Source organism: Plectropomus leopardus, chromosome 21 (assembly GCF_026936395.1).
Source record: "Plectropomus leopardus strain MGB_pleo_1.0 chromosome 21, ASM2693639v1, whole genome shotgun sequence".
In the NCBI taxonomy this organism is placed as follows: domain Eukaryota; kingdom Metazoa; phylum Chordata; class Actinopteri; order Perciformes; family Serranidae; genus Plectropomus; species Plectropomus leopardus.
Window position 1 is genome coordinate 17,854,092 of NC_142196.1, and position 21,063 is coordinate 17,875,154.

A 21,063-nucleotide genomic window follows, 5' to 3' on the forward strand; every position below is an offset into this window, starting at 1 on the left:
TCAGCTTCACTGATTGGTTGGGAATTTAACCCTTGTAGATGATTCACACCATGACACCACGAAACATCTGAATCATCCACAGAGGTTACAGTAAATGCTGGGAACTCCCTTCCAGTCATCACTGGCAGTGGAACAGACAAGACTCCACAGCAACTGCCTCTCGCCTCTGCATAAACATCTATTATTTTCAGTTCTTTCACAATATTCCTGACGCTAGACGGAGGTGAGGATACAAAGTTTTTGAAACTTTGCAGCTCTCTCTAAATCATATCAGGCATTAATATATGCCTCGACCTTGTTTGACTCTAATGTACAGAAACACAAACAGCAGTGTTTCATCTTATCATAGAAAACTTTAAAAAAAAAAAAAGATAATATATTTCTTTTTATAGTTAACAGAAAAAATAATTGCAATTAAAATGCTTAAGACTAATTTCATTCTTCAAAATATTTAGTTTTTTACAGTTTGTAATAGACATTTACTATTTTTTCCCTTTTTTATTTTTTGCACTGAGTCTCTGCTTTATGTTAAATTTGTTTTAAGTGTGACCAGTACTATTTATGTGTTATTTTCCACTCTGCACAAATATCCTATAAAAACACACTCAGGGCTGCAGGTGCCGTCTGTGTAAACTTCCATGTCCACTTAAAGTCATTATACAAGAGGTACCTGTGTGTGTGAAAACAAATTTTGTGGGGAGGAATTCTTTGTGTTGTCAAGCAGTGAGTGAATCTTGCATTATTTAAAACATGGATCTCTCTGCCTGTAGTTCCCCTACAGTAGACTGTAATTGGCTCCTTTTGGATGTTTTAATCAGCTGCAGCATCTTAGCTCTAATCTATCCCCCCTTCTTCCACCAGCGCGCTCTCAAGATTCCCAGAATCCTCGTTGTTATCTCGCTCTATAGTGAAAACTGCGGCAATGCTCTAAGCTAATAAACACACTCTGACGTACGTTCATGCTGAGCAAACACATATGAAACAGAAACACCTGCAGTGCTAATAATAAGGAAATTGTACGAACTGGGACCACCCAATTAAATACAAATCATATTCAGAAATTCAGTCGTTCACTTTACTCGGATAATTTGCATTATCTGTTCTACTGCTACCAGCAAATCTCAGATGCCATGTTATGACCACAGGTTGTGACTGTGATTTTTAAACAGGAAATGTACCAGGTAAAATACATTCACCCCGACATCAGTCAATCAAGATTTTGATTTTTTTTTTTTTAAACTTTAAAATGTGTTTAAGAAATACCGCAGATTTTTTTGAAGTGGGTTTGTATGAGGTACTTATCCATAGACAGTGTATTACATACAGTAGATGTCAGTCAATACATCCCCAGTTTGGATAAGCAGACTGGAGTCATGGCAAGGTACTGCTGTGGACGGGGTCAGCAACAAAATGTATTTTAGCCACTTAAAAAAGTCCAACCAAAAAAAAAAGATTATCAATTTAAGGGTAAGCTATATTCTCAATATAGTGTACACTTAACTTTTTTCAGGTGACAAAAATATGTTTTGTTGCAGACCCCAGACTATGGATTAGTAACCTTGACTACCCCACTTTAAAAGATCCCAGCTGAAACTCTGGACCTGAAACACTGTTCAGAGTCAAATTATCTGTATGATTTGTGCTTCTTTATAGAACACAATGACACAGTTTATTCATTCACTGATTCTATAGAAAGGCCAACAATTTATGCAAATATTTTGTTTTCTCTCTATCTCATCATACACGCAGAGAAACATCCAATTCCAGATATCTTGAGTTTGTTACAACAATTTCAAATATGTAAATTATCCTTAATGAGCCTCTGACAAAAGGGACAATGCTCAGCACAGCATTTCATGCTCTGTTTCCTTTGCAGACATAAATATTGTCTTTTCCAAAGCTTTGTGTATTTTCTTCAGCTCCGGCTGGACAAGTCTTTGCTCAGTTTAGTTACTCCGGCTGTTCCAAGTGCCAAAATCCTCTCTTCAGTGTGCTGACACTCTCTGTCAGCTTTCATTGTCACACTGTAACATTAATTCCCCTGGTTCCTCCTGTTTGTAGCAGAAGAGGTGATACTCCACACACTTCTTTTGCTGTGGGATTAGCAGAGGAGTTATAGTGCTTCCTGCTGTCTTCAATAGCAGTAACACTTGTTTTGTTTTTTTCAGTTGCAGTCCTTGGAGTGCTGTCAGAGCTGCGTGTGGACCTGGACCTGCACGGCCTGCTGTTTGGCGAAAGCGTCCTGAATGACGCCGTGGCCATCGTCCTGACACAGTGAGTGCCTCGTTTTAGGATTTGTCTATGCCCTCAGAATGTGATATATTTCTAGGTTTAATTGTGTGGGCGCTCAGTCTTTTCCAGTTGGCATTACGGGGGTGGATTTGTGGAGGAGGGAAGGCTGGATGGATGCTGCCAGCTTTAAGGAAAGGGGTGTGATTGGCAAAACCGCTTGAGTGCCTCAGATGCTATGCAGTGGACTGCGTAAGCGAGTTGCCCCTGGCACTGTCAGCATCTCATTAAGGTACTCAGGGAGAGACTCACTGCCAGGGTAGAGACACGCTCCCAGCTAACGAACTCGGCGAACACAGCTCCTGTCAAATTCAGACAAAATACAACATAAAATCCTCGGGAAGCTCAGTGAAGTAACCATGATGCAGTCATGCCTTGTTCATGCATTTCAATTGCTTCATTCATTCCCCCTCAACTTTTCCCCATTCCCTAGCATTTGCACTCAGATATTCATGTTTTTCCTGCTCACACACATTGCAGTCATTGTCTGCTCTATTTACACATTGCTAGTGAACAAAGCCATTCAAGAAGACGCGCTAACAGATGGCAAGAAAGGGAGCAGCGAGATGGAGACTGATAGGGGAGAGAACTCACACAGGTCCACATTTATGGCCAGGCAGGCAGATGAAATAATGGAGGTGGAAGGAAGATGTCAGTGATAAGATCCATATTTGCATATCGTATTTACACAGACTGACGCAAGACATGTACAGTACCTGCCATCCCTGGCGTCTCTTTCTCCGATCGCACAAATGGGCCCAGACAGGCAGGCAGATGGAGAGAAAAGGAGGCGAGCGTGCAGATTTTTGTGTTCACGCTACGGCTGCTGTCTCTGTGTACATTGAAGTGCAGAGGAGGGAGCCTGCACGTCTTCCCGCACAAAACAGTCCATATAGTGCCGTGTTTGTTCCTGGAGTGGCGTGACCGGCCTTCATGCCATCTCTTGTCACTTGACTGGCTCGCTAGCCTGCCGGTCGCCCTGGCTCCACACACAAAGCTGGCCCTTATTAGTGAGCCACGCGGGGCCCTGGCACTGGAATTTTAACAAGCTCCCAGAGCAGCTCAACCTTACGCTGATGTGCCCTCTCACAGGCACTAAACTTCCTGCTCCAGCAGCCTTGACCCAGCCACCATTCAACCAGGTCCTGTGTTGACATCTTGAGATTTTTTGTCTGGGACTTCCCTTTACCATCTAGAGGGCCACACAGACCAAGGGAATAGTAGCCAAATTTATTGTGCTAACTCAACTTGAGTTTTCACAGAGGGGATAATAGATTTCCCCCTTTAAGATTGCTGAGCTCATTAGTGACAGCTTGATTGATTCTTCCCCTTTTGCTATGGAGATTAAGGCATGTTGTGGTGTGTGCTTGCTCATTTCAACCTGACAGCTTGAAAAGTGGAGAGACATTACAGGTTCATTTGTCACAGATTTTCTTTTGACACCATACAGATCTTCAACAAACCACTTTTATCATATCTGGAGTATAAAGCAAGTTTCTGCTACATAAAATCTGAAAAGTTGGTCTTGCATAATATGATCTTGGAAACCGATTGCCTTGAAAAAGGACAGTAAATATAACTATTAATTTATGCTTACTCCTGTATATAAGTGTTAGGTTAACTTGATATGTAGCTGTATTTATTTAATGTTGTAAAGTTATTGCAACTTCAAAATGACAAGTGAAATTACCTTGTTCTTTCTAGGTGTTAGCAACCTCAGTAAATCAAGTTAGCTTGACTTAACTTGATCATCACAAAGAGGATTTTGCCAATGATGAAGTTCAGAGATCTGTGAGTTCTGTTTTCTTAACATGTTGAAGAAAATACAAATATGATTGACTAGTTTGCAACCAGCAGGACACAGATGTGTAGCACATTAAACTTGGTATACTGAAGTTGTTAACATTTAGAAAGACTGATTTAATTTGTCATTTTAGAATTGCAACAACTTCACAAAATTAAATAAATGTAGCTAAGTAATAATAAATGAACTTAACAAATAGATTTAAAATAAATATGAATTAGACTAATTTCTTAGAGTAAAATCAACTTGTCAGATTTTACAGTGTTTGAGTTTTACTCAGGCTATAAGAGGGTGTGTGCCTATGAAAGTTGGAGGCAAAAACTTCCACTTTCACATTGTATATGCTGACTCAGTGGTCTGAAGTTCATTTAAAACATTCAAAGTCCACGGAGAGTACAGGGGAGGGTGTGTAGTGGGTAAGGAAATGTTGTCATTCCACAAAGGCAGCCAGCTCCATCAACCACTTGCATTGGTGCCTGTCTCTGCTTGCTTCACCTCAGGACTTCTCGCTCTCCCCCTCCCTCTCTCCTCCCTGTGAGGCCTCTTTTGCACTCAATGACTTCCATGTGGAAGTCTCCCCTTCCCCCTGCAAAGTAAATATTTATAGCGGTGTGAATAGCACGATGCTGTCGTCTTTGTGAACAACAATAGTATTTCCCCTGTTTCCCACTAACTACTCTGGGACGTCTCTGAGGCAAATAATTCAGAATGGATTGTTTTTCAGGGAAGGATTTGACTTCTAAAGAAGGCCATGTAGTGTTAGGAGCGACTCCAATAAATTGCACTTAAAGGCTTAGCTCAGCATAATAAGCATGTGAATTTATGCGCACTGCTCCAGACTTTAACACCAAGAAACAAGAGCGCCATATTTCTGACAACTGCATTTGTTTCAGAGCCATAAACCATGTTGACGTTTTAATGTTTCAGCATCTGTAACACTCATATTTACTTCTGTCGTAATTGTGCTATTGCCCTCTTTTTGTTCCATAACAGTTTGTCTCTTTTTATGTGTGTAACCTTTTTTCAGCCTTTGTGTCAATTTGTCTTGCAGTGCCATCACCACCTACAGCCAGATGGGTGCAGGACATGCCTTCGACCCCCCTGCTTTCTTCCTCTCTGCTGGTTATTTTCTCGGAGTGCTTGCCGGCTCCTTCCTCCTGGGATTCATATTTACAGTCATAACAGCTCTCATATCCTTTCAGTCCCTCCCGTTGCTGCCTCTGCACCCCAAACTCAATTATCACCTCAGCATCCGCTGCAATCTATCTACTTCCTCGACTTGGTAATTGCTCCTCTAACAAACCCCTACTGTACCACCTGAACAAAAGCAGCACTGCTTAAAGTCTTAAAGTGCTCCTGCGACATTAATGGTTGCAGAGAGATCGTCAATCAAGCCAATGGCCTCTGATGAAGTTTCGACTGGTGCTGTTGTCCAGCATTTCCCTCTGATCTTAGTAGAAGACTTCAGGATGAAAAATTAGGATGTGTCATGAGAGGTTTCTGGTGAAGCTCAGCTCTTATTTACAGCGACTAATCTCTGGGTGGGAGCAAAGCACAAAGGGAGCATTTATTAGATTTTGCTGATGCTAACTGTAGCAACTCTCGTCTTCTCTTTTGTGCTGTTTCCTCAAACAACAGTTACTTAAATAGACTCAGTTTTGTGTACAGTTGCTTCATTTTCTAATTACTTGCTGTGCTGGTTCTTGTTAATTACTCAAATAATCAGACTTGGGACAGTGTTTTCACTGTTTTAAGTCAACAGTGAATTTCAGTGGAACAGTGTGTAAAATTTAAGGGATTTAGTGGCCACTAATAGTAAAGGTTGAGGATTGCTGAAACTTCTCCTGGTTATAATTCTTTCAGTGTTTATTGTTCAGAAGGTTTTTAGTGGGATAGACCAGGTGATTTAAAAGTAGTAAAAACCCTGAATAAAGCAGTTTCATGTTACAAATCAGTGTTTCTCCTGCAGTGTTTGGCTCATGCCTCTGCGGCCAGAAGCACAATGTTTTTGGATGTGCTGTCCATCCGTCCCATTCTTGTGAATGCGATATTGCGTCTTGAAGAAATGTCTTCAAATTTGGCACAAAAGTCCACTTAGATCCGACAATGAATTATTACAATTTTGGTGGTCGAAGGTCAAAGATCAAGGTCACTGTGCCTTGTCTGTGTCGTTTTGTGAGCGTGGTATCTTAAAAACACCTTGGGGTCATTATTACAAATTTAGCACAAATGTTCACTTGTACTTAATGATGAACTTATTATAGCAGTTTAACATTAAATAAATTGTGTTCACATGTTTTTTTTGACTATCTCTTTGTGGAGTGGCTGCTGATTACAGCAGCTGACATAAAATTTAATGATGCAAATGGCCCTATCTAGAGCCAGTGTTTGGTTAGTTTACTATAGAAACATGGCGGTTCAACATGGAAGTCTCCAAAGATGAAGACGGGCTCCCTATCTAGATATAAATGTCTTATTGTAAGGTTATGAAAATGCAATGATTCTTATTTTTCAGGTGATTATTCACTAAAGAAAACATTCGTATTATATTTTATTTCATACCTGCCAATATATAACTTTAAATCTTACACACTGGACCTTTAAGGAGATTAGGAATGTAGGGCAGCAAACGAAACAATTAGCAGTCCTAACATTGTAATCTTTACAGTACACAAACCCACTCGCCTTTTCTTTTTGTGACTATCACAAATACTGACCCTTCGACCTGTGTTGCTCTTTCTGGAACACTGTGTAAAGACTTACTGAATGCTTTACAAGGAAGCTTTGCTCGAGGGGATGTGGGACAGAGAGAAGCAGAAGTGGGATGTGGACTTTGTTATCTGTTGGAGAACATGTAAAAAAGGATCTTATTAAGACCCAGTGGGTTACTCTGAATGGCAGATCCTCTGGCTTAGTGAGCAGCTTCTGCAGTTGCCTTTTGTTTGCAGAGGCTGCATTTTTCAGTTCATGTTGTTTGCCATGACAGTCATGAATCCGTATTGCAGCTGCAATACATCTACTAATGCAAAGTGTGTTCTATGATCATCTGGTTGTGTATCTTTAACTCTATTTCCACCTCACCAAATTTACTCGTCTATGTGAGAACCCACTACTGGAAATATCCATCTTCCTCCTGCTGTCGTGGAGTAGCTTCCTCTCAGCCAAAGCCAGTGGACTTTCAGGTGAGTGCTGTATGACTTATGTGCCGTTTGTGTGTGTGTAGCCGTGGCCGTGGCTGTGCTGTTGGTAGTGTGGAGGTCAGACAGAATACAAATCCTGTTAGCAAACTGCTGCCCTTCTCCCCTGAGGCGTCCCTTCTTAACTGCATGATCTGACTTGCTCACTCCTCTACAATATCAGTAGCACAAGCAGCTGTTTGATTGGCAAGCTCTGCTGCTTCAATGCGTCTTCTGTGGCCATCGGCACTCCACAAACGTGGAAATGATGTGTGCACATCGTCTGCTGTGCGGACATGACCATCTGCACAATTGTCTAACCAAAAACAGATGAAAATGCACATCACCATCAGAGAAAGGCCTTTCCCTTACACACACATAGCTTAACGTCTCAGAGTCCTTGGCGTTGCAAGTCAATAACGTACAGATGAGAAAGTATTAAGCCATCTCCTCTCTACAGGGAACTGCAGTTACCAATCCCATTCTGTGCTCAACTGCCATAACTCATTTTAAAATGGTGTCCGCCCTCAGCTGTCTGAGCATGTTTGTACCTTTAGTTTGGAGATGGCCTCACAGATAGGCAGCAAGCCATAATAGCTTTTTGGCCCCAGTTGTTTGCACATTTCCTGGAAAGTCAAAAAGTGCTCAGGTCTCATGTAAAAATGGATACAACATGACCTTGCTTTTGTTTTCTTTATCCATCACTAAGGGGAGGTTGCATTTCTACAACATTGTTAGCTTTTTCACTTTACTGGTTCAGAGTATCTGAAATCTCAGATCTGGAAAACAACACTTACTTGGCTCAGCTGCCCGGAATTGTCTTCATCAATTTCTCTGCCGACCATTTGTAATGTAGTTCTGAAATATGAATGCAGTGTACATATGTACACATTAGTGTTGTTGTTGCTCCTGCCCTGATTGTGTCAGAGGGATTCCACTCATTGAGCTGATGTTGTAGTGCTCTCTCTTACTTGGCAATACTCCCTGTGGCCTGTGGAGGAGAAGACGGTTTTAATGAAATAGCGTAACCTTTGTCTATTGGACCCAGATGCCCTGTCTATAAAGTACACCACTCTGAATGCTGCCCAGTGTGGGAGGCACACCGTGAAGCCAAGGGCAGCTTTTCAGTACTATGCGATGCAGGGCCTGGGGTATTTTTAGTGTAGATACAAATTTTCTGTACTGTATGTAGACTGTTATACCAGAGATAATACTTAATTTTGACTTCAAACATATAGCATTATAAGACCAATTTGGATTCTGATGTTTTGTCTCAGTAACTAAACAAGACTAGGTCAAGACTCCATCTTATTTTCCAGGCCTGGACTAAATAAAAACTACACCTGTCAGCATTTATGTGTTAATCGTGATGTGATTAAGATCTGTGCATAACTGTTGTTTTTTTATTTTAATCCTGTTAATCGTGAGGCAACACTCCCATCTTTAAGAAGCTGTACCGGGCTGAATTTTAAAGCTAGTGATAATACAGGTATCATCTGGAACGAGAAGGAATCCAGTGGTACCAATCATGTCATGCTGGCTTCTCAGGAAAGGGGCTTTATAATGCTCCAAAGTTAGGCTAGATTTTCCTAAATTTTTGTTCCGTCCCCTTCATGAGCACGGCTGAGTGTGCCCGAGTGAGTAACCGAGCAGGCAGAGCAGCTGACTTTAGGTTTAGCACCCTGCTAGCTTGAATGGCAATCAAAAATGTTAACCTTGCAGCCCTTTTAGACTTAGCAAATGTTATTGAACTGAATGGATTCAATCTTGATTATGAAATTAGTCATTTTGTGGAGGTTTTGATGCTCATCAGAATGCATCCACTGATTTACAGATGTCTTTTCCCCAATGTAAGTCAATGAGAAAAAGTCTTTCTGGGCCCCATGGCATCACATGATGGATCCCAACGGTGTAATAACACTTTTGGCCACTATGTAAAATTAGCTTCACAGCCTGACGCTCCTCCTGGTGGCTTGCTGTCAGCGCCTGTTGATTTCTAAAGAGCAATGGCCAATGGGGAAACATCAACACTCACTTTATCACTCACTCTGACCAATAGTGTAACTTCATCACTCACTCACTTATAAACGTTTGTGTGTGTAAAGGACTGGCCCCGCCTCTGCCGTCCAGCCAAAAATGAGTCCATTTGCAGCTGTCAATGTTCTTGGTGCCATTTTGGACCCTACAAAACTAATATGGAGTGCTACTCTGTTCTAAGGCCTGTAATGGTCCATTTGGGGTGAAGCTGCAACTCAGAAAGAGCGCCCCAGTGAGCGATGGGAGTCCTCCTTGGTGTCTTTTGGTAATCAAGGCTCTTTCTGTCTCTGTTAATTGCCGGAGTTTAGTGAGGGTGTGCCTAATGACCCTCAGCCTCGCAGGGAGCCCTGCTATCATTAATCTTATGCCCCTCACAACTGCTCATTATGGGATGCATCTCATCTATTGCCAAATTCCCTGAGTGGAAGAGTCTTTATGTGGAATAGCGGATGATGTGTTACCTCTGTCAGTGTTATGTAAACCAAGGAGGATGTTGAAGTCCTAAACCAAACAGAACCAAAATGAGATCCGCCATGCTGGCATGCTCGATTAGACTTTGTCGAGCAGAGCTGGAAAGGACATTGTGAACAGGGATTACTGGAGCTAGCATAGTGCAGGTACAGGTCAGCGTCCTGGTGTGAAGGCGGATGGTGAAGAGAGAATAATGGACTGGCTTCACTTGCAAGCCTGAACCACAGGTGCTATCTTTTCTCTGCTGGCGTATTTATTACTACCAGCTCTGTCCTCCAACTTTTGCTCCCCATCACAGTAATTTCACATGTTTCCATCTTCTGTGATTCTCTCTCGAAGTAGAGGGAGCAAAAATGTGAAATTGAATTTCTGCAACAAAGCAAGCATGTCCTGTGAGGCAGCAACCCACCTTTTATGCAATGCGTTTCAAATTCCAGCTCTCTGCTCCAGCCAGCCTTCTCTTTACCAGCAGGAGCTTTAATCACTCCCCCGACCCTGTTTCCTCTCTCTCTGTAGAGCTGCATTTCTCTCTCTTCTGTACTTTTGCTTAACATTTGTTTGCCTTTTGTTAATTTCTGCTCCTCCACATCTGACACGATCTACAGCAATGATGTCATTCTTTAGTATTTATCATTTCCAGAGCTTCATGTCTCTAGAGTCAAAATGGAAGTCTCGTCTTTGGCCAGAAACATGTAGCATGCTTGAATTGGGTTGGACGGCACAATTTGATTAAGCTGTTTACACAGCTGGACTTTGCTAGAACCAGGACAATGGGTGGATACAGGGTTGGGCCAGTGTGATCTGGTGTCACATACTTAGCTGCTCACAGAAGAATTGAATTGGACTCTTGGACTTTTGGATGAATGCTTAAACACGTTGTTCTACTAATCTTTCTCATATTTGAATCATCATTTCCAGGTTTAATTTGAAAATCATGTTTTTGAATCAAAGTGGGAGTCATTTTATCTCCAGTCAGTTTCTTTCATTTTTAAAATTCTGGGCTGAACCACGCAGACAAAGAGTCTTTTCTTGAATCTTTTCCTATGTTCGAAGAACCTCCTCCAGCATATTCTCGACATCAGAAGCCCCAAGGCTCTGTGTGTCAACCAGCACACAAACATACAGATTCCTCGCAGTCTAGTTATATAATATGTGCATGTGTCAGCAATTTTGCATACTTTGTACTAATTAGATGCAGCATAATGTTTAACTCCCTTTTGTTTACAGAGCACTCCTTCATACGTTTTTCCAGCCCAACCCTTCAGAATAAAATGTTGGCATTGCATGTTTCTGCAGACCACAGATATACAGACATAATTCAGATAACATGTATTTTGCTAAGCGAGGCCAGACATTTCCAGCCATGTCTGTGGCAACCAAATCAAGATTTAAACGAGAGGTGGGGACATTTTCAGCTGTGTTTATAGCAGACGGATGATTTTTAGCAATAGGTCAGGACACTTCTAGATATGTTTGTAGTAAAAAAAAACAGGTATTTTTGTAACAGTAGGTCAGTATATTTCTACTCATGTTTGTAGCAACAAAAGGGGGGATTTTTAGAGATGTCAGGACATTTCCAGCCGTCTTTATATTGACAAAAGCAGGTGTTTTCTAATAAGAGGTTTGGACATTTCCAGCTGTGTTTTAGTGACAAAGTGGGTGTTTTGCAACAAGAGTTCCGGATATTTCCAGCCATTTTTGTTGCAACAGAAGCCTTTTTTGTTTTTTGTTTTTAACAAGAGCTTGGGACTTTTCTAGATAGATTTTATAATGACAAAAGCAGGCATTTTTTAATGACAGGTTGGGACATTAGCATCTGTGTTTGTAGCGATAATAGCATGTCTCTTTTACGAAGGGTTTGCGACATGTCCAGCTTTGTTTGTAGTGACCAAACTCTGTATTTTAAGCGAAAATCTTTTTCTAAGCCCAGACAAGTGGTTATTGTGCCTAAATTTAACCACACATTAAGAATAGCATTGCCACAACATGAAATTCAAAATTGAAATCTGAAATGTAAACCTTAAGCATATCTGTTGTATATGAAAGAAACAAATGTGACATTTGCCAACATGTATTCTTTCGATTTGATTAGTTTTTCCCACAAAATGTTTATGCTCACAATTACAACAGATGTCATAGAAGACTTTATGGCTATTTGATTATTTCCTCTTTTCATTCATTTAACTTGTATGTTGCTTCATCTTTCAGGCATTGTGGCAGTGCTGTTTTGTGGCTTGAGCCAGGCGAGGTACACAATTCACAATTTATCTTCTGAGGGCAAGACCAGGACCAAGCAGGTGGGTTCATATAGGATGACAGAAGTATATATCATTGTTGTTTTCAAACAACATTTTTCAATCAACCCACTTTGTTCACATTACCTCTTGATGCCAATGTTTGTGTCTTGCATGCATGCAAACAATCATTAATTGCCATTAGTGCTGCGGTTGTCCAGTGGGTGTCTGTGTGGGAGGCCAGTCTCCAGCTATCTGCTTAAAAGGCTGAGCACAGATGGAGGCCAGCACACTGTCATACTGTACCAGCGAGCTTCACAGAGGAGCAAATAAATCAGAAGTACACACATATTCTCATATATGCATTTATTATTCATTACCAGTGCCACAGTGGAGCTAACTGTTTATTACAGAAAAGCCTTTATAAAAGGCTATGCAGCACAGTTGAAGCCTTTGCCTATAAAGTGGATTGGCTATGAGGTACTCAATGCATGTGTATGGTGCAGTATGTTTACTTGGCAGAATGCCTTTATCTACATTTTTATGATTTATACATGCAGCTGCAGCTCAAAGGACAAGACAAAGTGATTTAGTGTATGCAGACACTGGTTGAATAGTTAGTAGGAGAAATATTTTTCACTTTGGCATCTCTTGTCCTTGTGCTCTGGGACCCTTAAGGGAAAAGGTACATTTATTCAGTTAGCTTTTTACCAAGGCTTTACAGCAAAGCTGGTTTAACTGATAAAACCAGAAAATAATAAATCATTAATGGAATCATAACATCTGCTCTAATTTAATCCAGATATCACATCAGGACCTTAATTAATATTTGATTCCTTATGCAGAAATGCCCCATTAAAATAACTCAGATTCTATTTTCATCCACAGTAAATGTCATCCAAGCTCTTTGATTTGGCCTGGATCATTACAGGAACTTCAAGACTGAGTCAGTGACTTCTTATACTCCTCTATCAGAATGCATTATGGGAAAGGAACAAGGCTTTTCAAGTCCAGAAAGCTCCTCTTAACACATTCCCACAAACGTCATGTTTCAAATACAAACCTTTAACAAGAGAATGATGACATAAACATGTCTGGTGCTACATTCAAACACATTACGGCCTCAAGCTGTAGATGTTTGCAGTCGCTCCCTCAAAGGACCAGAGAATAACATCAACACTGGATTTGTCGTGTTTGTGCAAATCTAAGCCTGTTTACCCATTTCAGATATGATCCGAGTCCTTCACTTTCACCCCGCTACACACGCACTCACACACACACACACACACACACACACACACACACACACACACACACACACACACACACACACACACACACACACACACACACACACACACACACACACACCACCCTGAACCCCTCCCCATTTCGGATGACCTTCTCCCTCATGATCCTCTCAATCCCTTTTATAATTTGCAGCTCTTTGAAGTCTTCAACTTCCTGGGGGAGATTTTCATCTTCAGCTACATGGGATATGTATTGTTGACATTCCCTCACCATGTCTTCAAAGCTCTCTTCATTTCTGGGGCATTTGTATCCTTTTCTGCAACATGACGGAGCATCTTCACTCCCTGCTGTGCAGCCTTTGGATTCCACTCAGACCACAGAAATGGTTTTCTGTTCATTTTTAAAATTTTGCTTCCTCTAGATTCTGCCATAATCCTTATCTGCACAATCATCTGCCACTTATTTGACCAGAGTGGTTTTCCTGTTTTCTATCTTGCCTCACTGCTGCAGTGCAGTGCAGTAATTTCCCCAGTCCTTTAAAAAAAATCCCTCAGCACTTAAGTTGTACAGGTTTGATCCGGTGAGCTCTGCAAATGCCATTCAGTCGGTCTCCTGCGATCACCATCTCTGCAGATTAAGATGCTGCAGTGCAGCGTTTGCTCTGAGGAACGCCTGTGAAACAGAAATTTAAATAGGTCTTTAATTATTGTTACTGCAGCTTGTTTTCTGTTCTCTAGCAAAGCTCGGTGGAATAACAATGTTTGCCTGTTTGAAATAAGCATACAGTACTTTAATTTGTAGTGGATTAAGCACCGTATCCCTGTTGAGGCTGAAGATTAAATCTTATTAGTTCTAGAAACTCCAGTGTAAAAGGTTCCTGCTGTTCTTTATAGTGTTCCCATCTTGTTAAAGGGAAAATCCACTGTAAAATGCCTTTAACTTCATTAATCACCTATTTATGATGCATATATTGCTTTTGCCAACCAGAATTGCAAGATAAAATGTTGTGGTGTATTCATCTTATCAGCATTTATGGGCCAATTGTAGAAACAAACAATAAATTGAGGGAGATTTTTTGGCAATCAATTAATAGCTTAAGTCATATATTAAGGAAAATGCCCACATTTCACGGGTTCAAGCTTCTCAACTGTAAGGATTATAGCCTTTCTCAGTTTTTTATCACTGAGTATCCTTGGCTTTTGTGCTGTTTCATAACTGAAATGTGTCAAAATATCCTCACACATTTGTTTGATATCCTACGAGTAAGCTGCACCATGAATGAGGTTTTCATACTCAACATAAAGTTATGCACTTACTGAGGTTAAGCTTAGGAGAATAAACATGTTTTGGTGTCTTACGCCTGGGCTCAACTAACTGCCTGAGCATCACAAATGCGTTGCTTCTTGCTTCTTTAAGAGATAGCTTTCTTCTTTACTCCAGTCAGTGCATTGATTGTGTGATTGCAGCCTTTCCAAATTTCTGAAATATAGATAAATGATTGGTCCATGATTACGTGAGATATGTTTGAATTTTGGTGCATTATTTTCAGAGGAAAATGTACAAACAGTGCATGAGAACAGTCAGAATTGTGAAGATGATTTATTGAATTTTATAAAAAATAATTAGGATAAACTGATAGAAATTAGACACAGTTTGACATTACAACCAGATACTTTCAATGTCCATCTTCAATTTCGTTCGACAACATTATTAAATGTCACTTTTTGGAAGGGAGGGAAATTTCAGAATCATGCTGTGCTATGTTCTTACTTTTGCGCAATTTAAAATGCACAGAATGAAAAAGATCAATTATAAACAGTGCAGGGAAAAATATAAAACCCAGTGGTCTCACTTGAAGCCTCCACCTAAAAATGTTAAAATTTCACGTTATAAAGAACAAATAAAAAATAGAAGTGATAGCAATCTATTGACAATAACAATTAAAAATTTGGCACCCCTAAATCTTATAAAAAATGCACCTCAGATCAAAGAGTAAGAGCTTTTAAGATTAAATATTTTGCACATAGACTCAAAAAGTATGTAGGCAGAAATCCATCACACAGGATGCACTAGTTTCTCCTCTGACTCTGCAGACCAGAACGCAATGCAGCCACAAGGACTGTTATGTTAACAAAAAACCATCAGCCACTCAATGATACTCATCACATGTTAAAATTATACTATCATAACAGATGTTTCATATTCTCAGCTGCTGTTGCATCCGTCAGCTTTATGTCCTGAGGGGAACAGAGCGGTAGTAATGGACTGCTGGCTACTATTGTCCTTGCCTAAGAGCTGGCATGACCACAGCATTTGCCTGAGGAGAGACTCTAGTGGCCGCACTCCAAGGGGTTGTTCTTTCACAGTCCAGTGCCCAGATGGCCGGCAATTATTATTACAATCCATCTTCCACCGAAGGGTCAAAGGAGCCGGAGAAAGAGTCGACTGAGCAGATTCTTTTTCAAATGTTCAGTGCGACGGGCTGCTGGGGAGAAGATGTTTGACTTGAGCCTCGATTGTGCTTCTATAACAAAAGCTTAGAGTGAAAGAAGTCTGGCTCACAACACCTCCTGGAAGCTGACCCGGATGTAAAAACAGGAACAAATGGAGGTCGTAGTGCTCTTGTACAGTGCTAAAAGTGTCTATAAAAATGAAATAACCCCAGCAATTCAACCCTGTTAATCGCTCTTTGGTTACACAGTAGATTTTAATCACCCTAGCTTGCAGCCTTTGCCAGTGACAATGGCGATGGGCTTTATTGGAAACGAGGATGAGATGAAAGTACTTAATTACCTCCATTCAAATAGCTTCGAGGCCTTTGATAAAGAGAAATGACTGCTTTTGGGAGCAGGATATTGCTTTTGAAAATCCATAGGGTGTATGAGATCTAATATTGACTGCAGTGTGCGAGGGAGCTCTGTTTTAGTAATAGCCCTGTCACACTAAGGTCCCCTGCCTAAGCTATTGGTCCCTTTATTATTCCAGGCATCATATTTGGACTTACTGAAGAAAAGGTGAAATTGTGATGCTTAAGTAGGGGTACGTACCTGTGTAGATGATTTTTAATGACCAAAATTCAGTGGATTTTTTTAAATAGTAAAAAGCTTGCTGGACTTCCTCTAGGCCACCCCTCTATAGTTTATAGCTTCAACTTCCACTAACAAGGACCTACTGGGGGATCTCAGGCTGCACTCGGGCTCATATGAGGTTTTATGGTGCTGCAGTAACTTCTTCTCAAAGTATGACAAAAGATGTGAAGTGTATCCAGGATGGCAGCTATGTCCCTGTTAACTGTAAAGATATCCTCTCCCTAACTGCTGCCCAGGACACTTAGCATTCAGTTCCATCCTATGTGAAACATCAAAGTGTGTGTGGAGGGCAGAGACAGCTGGCAGAGCCTGATTGGCTTCATGCCTCGGCATGGTGCCACACTGCTGTGTTTGCATCCTAAACAGCAAATATTCAGAGATTATTTTCTGTGTTATTGTGTGTGTGATTGTGCATATATGGTGATATTCATATGTTAACTTTTACAGCCTGATCTTGCATAGAATTAGTGATTTGCATTTAGTATGACATTTTGCATTTCAACCCTCATGTATTAATGGATTTGGATATGTGGAGAACCAAGGGGGATTTTTTAGAACAAGCAGCAAAACTTAAAGGTCTAGTGTTTAGGATTTAGGGGGATATATTAACTGAAATATCCAGAAGTTTCACCTAATTACAATTTGCAATCCTCACCATTAGATGCCACTAAATCCCCTATATTTTACACACTGTTCCTTTAACTTATTAATAACTTACCCTAACTATAACCAAGACTGCATACTTAATCTCAAACAGCTTTATTAAAACAAAAACCTGTGCATTTCTGAAAAAAAAATATGCAGTGTTTGGGACTGTCAGGTTTTCTTTTATGATTGAAATAAGTTTCATTGAAAAATACCCAAATATCCATGGCAACATGTTGACTCGTGAGTGTACTTCAACCCTTGAATATGTCTCAGTCACAAGTATTCTCCTTAATCTAAGCTCATTACAAACAGCTCTCCATCGTCATATCAAGAGCCTGTAACATCTACCCCTTGTCTTTCCTCCTGAACCTGGGACGCACAAGGAAGATACCACGCAGTTTCCAGCACTTCATGATGTTTGCAGGTACTTTTCCTAATTATACTCTTGACATTTTTTATTGTGATTTATTTTCATTTGTAGAGACATTTGGCATTTTTGGAGCCTTGCTGAAAAATTGACAGCTCTTTTGATAAATGCATGGTTGGTGATGTTATTGCTGTGAAACACAAAAATGAAAACTTTTCCTCTAAATTATCCTGTGGAAACCCTTTAATTATTCCATTTTCTTCACTGCCTGCAGCTTATGGCATTAGTGAGGATGCTGAAAGATTGTGTCTCCTGTGAAAGGAGTGTGAGATTTGTGTGTGTGTGTGTGTTTGTGTGTGTGTCTGTGTGTGTGCGTAAGAAGTCAGGTAGATGGACACAAAGACCGGTGCCATCCGCAGGCTCTATAATAATTCACTCCCCTCATTACAAAAGGCATTTTTGCATTAATGGATATCGTCAGGATCTCAGATCTTTAAAAAAAGCTTCACTCTCACCCTTTTCTATTTTTGTATCTGTATTTTGGAGAAGACTAAATAAGGCATCGCCTCTCTTCAGTGTCTGGGACTAACGGTTGAAGCTCTGAACGGTTTGATGATGCAGGAGAAAGGAATATTTGATGTGAAGTGATGTGGGGTAGTGCAGCAGCAGCATGTTTCTCTGCTTGCCTGACCCACTTTACCTCTTACATAAGAAGGTTTCTTTGTAAAAAGCCCTTGTCTTGCTATTTTTCAAAACTCCCCCACCACTACCACCTCCCCCATCTGTTTCTCATGGCAGAAAGGGATTTGCTCTGGGAATTGCTTTGGCTTTAAGTATTATGTCACCACTGTACAGCATTGGAGGAATTTAACTAAGTACATTTACTCAAGTACTGTACTTAAATAAAAATGTGAGGTACTTTACTGGAGTATTTTCTTTACATGCCACTCTATGTTTTTACCTCGCTATTTTTCAGAGGGAAATATTGTACTTTTTACTTTGCTACATTTAACTTAACACTCAAGTTACTCTGCAAAATTAAAAAAAGATTGCATTAAAAAACACAAGAATTAAAAATAAATTATGTTGTTTTTTAATAAATTAAATAACCACAAATTTTATATAAGTACAGCTGCAACAGTTAGTTGATTAATTAGTCGACTGACAGAAATTTGTTTTGATACACATTTAAGTTTTGTTTTTTGTTTTTTTGGGGTCAGGGGATTAATAGTTTAAGAGTTTTAATAATTTTGAGTTTTCTGTGTTTTTTTTCTAGTTTTTAGAGGTTTTTAGAGTGTGCTTCTATTCTTCAATAATTTGAATAATTTGTTGTTTTTTCTTTTTAATAATTTAGAGGCTTTTTTTTTAGGTGTTTTTCTAATTATTTTGGGTTTTGGTTTTTATTTTTTGAATTATTTTAATGAGGCATTTTTAGGTGTTTTTTCCCCTTATTTTTTAAGAATAACTTCAGCTGCATTGGGTACTTTTATTACTGAAAGTATATTTTCCTGATAATATTTATTTACTTCTACTTAAGTAACATTTTCAGTGCAACTTGTAACACAGTATTTTAACCATGTCTTTTAAGTACTTTTATTTAAGTAAAAGATCTGAATACTTTGTCCGCCACTACTGTACAGTTTAGAAGTTTGCGGCTGTTTGCTTGTGAGCAGCTGGTCAGTGATGGTGATGGCCAGGGTGTAATCTGTTACAGTGGCCGGAGTTATGAGAGCTCCTTCCTTTTTCAAATGATTGGTTGGTGGATGGTTTTTTGATGGTTTGATGGTTGACAGTAATTCAGCTGTTTGCTCCTCAGGTTTCAGGGGGGTTGTGGCGTTTAGCCTGGCTGCAAGAGACACATCCACAGATGCAAAGGGCACCATCTTCACCACCACTCTGCTGGTGATTGGTTTCACCGTCTGGGTTCTGGGCACAGCTACTGATCCCACGCTGCGCTATCTGAACATCAGGTTAGTGTCTCCAGCTCATCGAGCAACACAGCCAGTATGATGCACGTCTTATCGTCCTGTCTCTCCATCTGTCCCTCTCTCCTCCATCATTCGTGGTTTCTCTCAAACACAGACAGACACAGTTTAATTAGACTCACATTAAGCATTCAGCCCACTTATATGCAACAGCTCTTTGTAAAGCTTCTCTCTGCATGTTCTGCCTCTCCCTCCTCCCCTCGCTGCCTGCTCAGCCCTACACAGGCACTTAGCTCTCTGTGTGTCTGCTCCAGCTCTGCCCTCTATTAGTGACTTCCACAGCTGGTGCACAGGGCAGAGCAGGTCTGGAGGTCCCTGGAAACTTTTTAGAGAGGAGATAACATTAAAATGCAGCTTGCCACGCTGTACACATAAACCTGTGTATACAGAAAAAAAGTAGCTATAAAAAGAATACACAGTCAGTGCTGCTTTTTCTTTTAAAGTCTCCATACTATCTGTGATTCGAGGCCAGTAGGCGATAATGATAAGGAGTGTAGAAGAGGCGTGAAGGAGGCAAGGCAGTAATTAGATACTTATATTACTAAAGTGTAATCTGTGGCCCAGATCACAGTGGTATAATTGACTCCCACAGTCTTTCGAGGTAGTGCTTTTGAATCACCAGTGGTTTTGTGTGTGTGTGTGTGTGTGTGTGTGTGTGTGTGTGTGTGTGTGTGTGTGTACAAGTCTGTCAGTAGAGTGTAACTATAAGAAAAACGTGCAGAGAAATATCTTCAATTCTGATAGAAGAATAGAAGTAAATAAATGCACTTGTGAAAAACAGGAATCTGTTTTTTTAAGAATAAAATGAAAAAGTTCAGTAAAACATTTGAATTGCCCAATTGGATATTTATCAACTTTATTAAAAGCAAAACATAATTTATCCAAAAGTGCACAACCTGGACCATTTTTGAACATTAAAACACCCTCTCTCAGAACCGCAAAGCAGAGACAATGAAGCAATTTGTGATGTGAAACAAAACCTGGAGCTGCTCTGTTGTCAATGAACTGCAGATTGCCTTTGGTAATTCAATCTGCCAAGTTGTTTGTTTGTGTTTTTACTGCCAAATAAGCTTCATTTCATTATAATTCTAACGTTTATGAACCAGACAGGGAAGCAATATCTCTGTAAAATCCTCCAGGGCACTGGATTTGTGTCCGCAAACACGGGTCTCTTGTTCTGTGTCAGTTGAGCAGCTTAAAGAGTTTTTGCTCTGTTGTCTCTAGATTCTATCTGCAGCAAGACTGAGCTGTTTAAGAAATCAAGGTCATAGGTTACTATAGCACCTTCCAAATGTCGGTTTACGGAAGATAAAATCCTAAGGGCTATTAGTGTTTTTTTAAAACAATCATGTAGCCTATGAATGCATTCAATCCTGATTGGCCTCTACACTTAGTGGGAGCATTTAAACACCCACTGACTTTCACTTCGTGATGAGTTCATGATCCTTTGTTGACCATCTGTAAATCTCATGAAAACTTGGTTCAAACTATTCCTAAACAACACTGAAGTCCCCCTCCAGACACTTTTAAAGTAGGCCTATGCAAAAAAAATACTTATACTAATACTAACATTTTCTTTAATAGGTTTTCCCGCATTAATAGTTTTTTTAAAAAAAACTGTGAAAAAGGGCTGGAAGCAGATTAACTTGTTAGCATTAACATTTGAGAGATTCAATCATACCAGACTCAGACTTAGATGAGGAGTCTGTTGT

At 40.2% G+C, this 21,063-nt stretch overlaps 1 protein-coding gene across 1 annotated transcript in view; it reads left to right on the plus strand.

Moving 5' to 3' along the window:
- The window catches only part of LOC121960796 (sodium/hydrogen exchanger 9-like), an 83,269-nt gene that overhangs the window by 22,432 nt on the left and 39,774 nt on the right, over nucleotides 1-21,063 (plus strand). Inside the window, exons 6-12 of the mRNA XM_042510656.2 lie at nucleotides 2,169-2,274; nucleotides 5,145-5,283; nucleotides 7,170-7,275; nucleotides 11,986-12,074; nucleotides 13,455-13,568; nucleotides 17,312-17,423; nucleotides 19,183-19,336. Coding sequence (XP_042366590.1) covers nucleotides 2,169-2,274; nucleotides 5,145-5,283; nucleotides 7,170-7,275; nucleotides 11,986-12,074; nucleotides 13,455-13,568; nucleotides 17,312-17,423; nucleotides 19,183-19,336 — 820 coding nt within the window. The remainder of the gene's footprint in view (nucleotides 1-2,168; nucleotides 2,275-5,144; nucleotides 5,284-7,169; nucleotides 7,276-11,985; nucleotides 12,075-13,454; nucleotides 13,569-17,311; nucleotides 17,424-19,182; nucleotides 19,337-21,063) is intronic.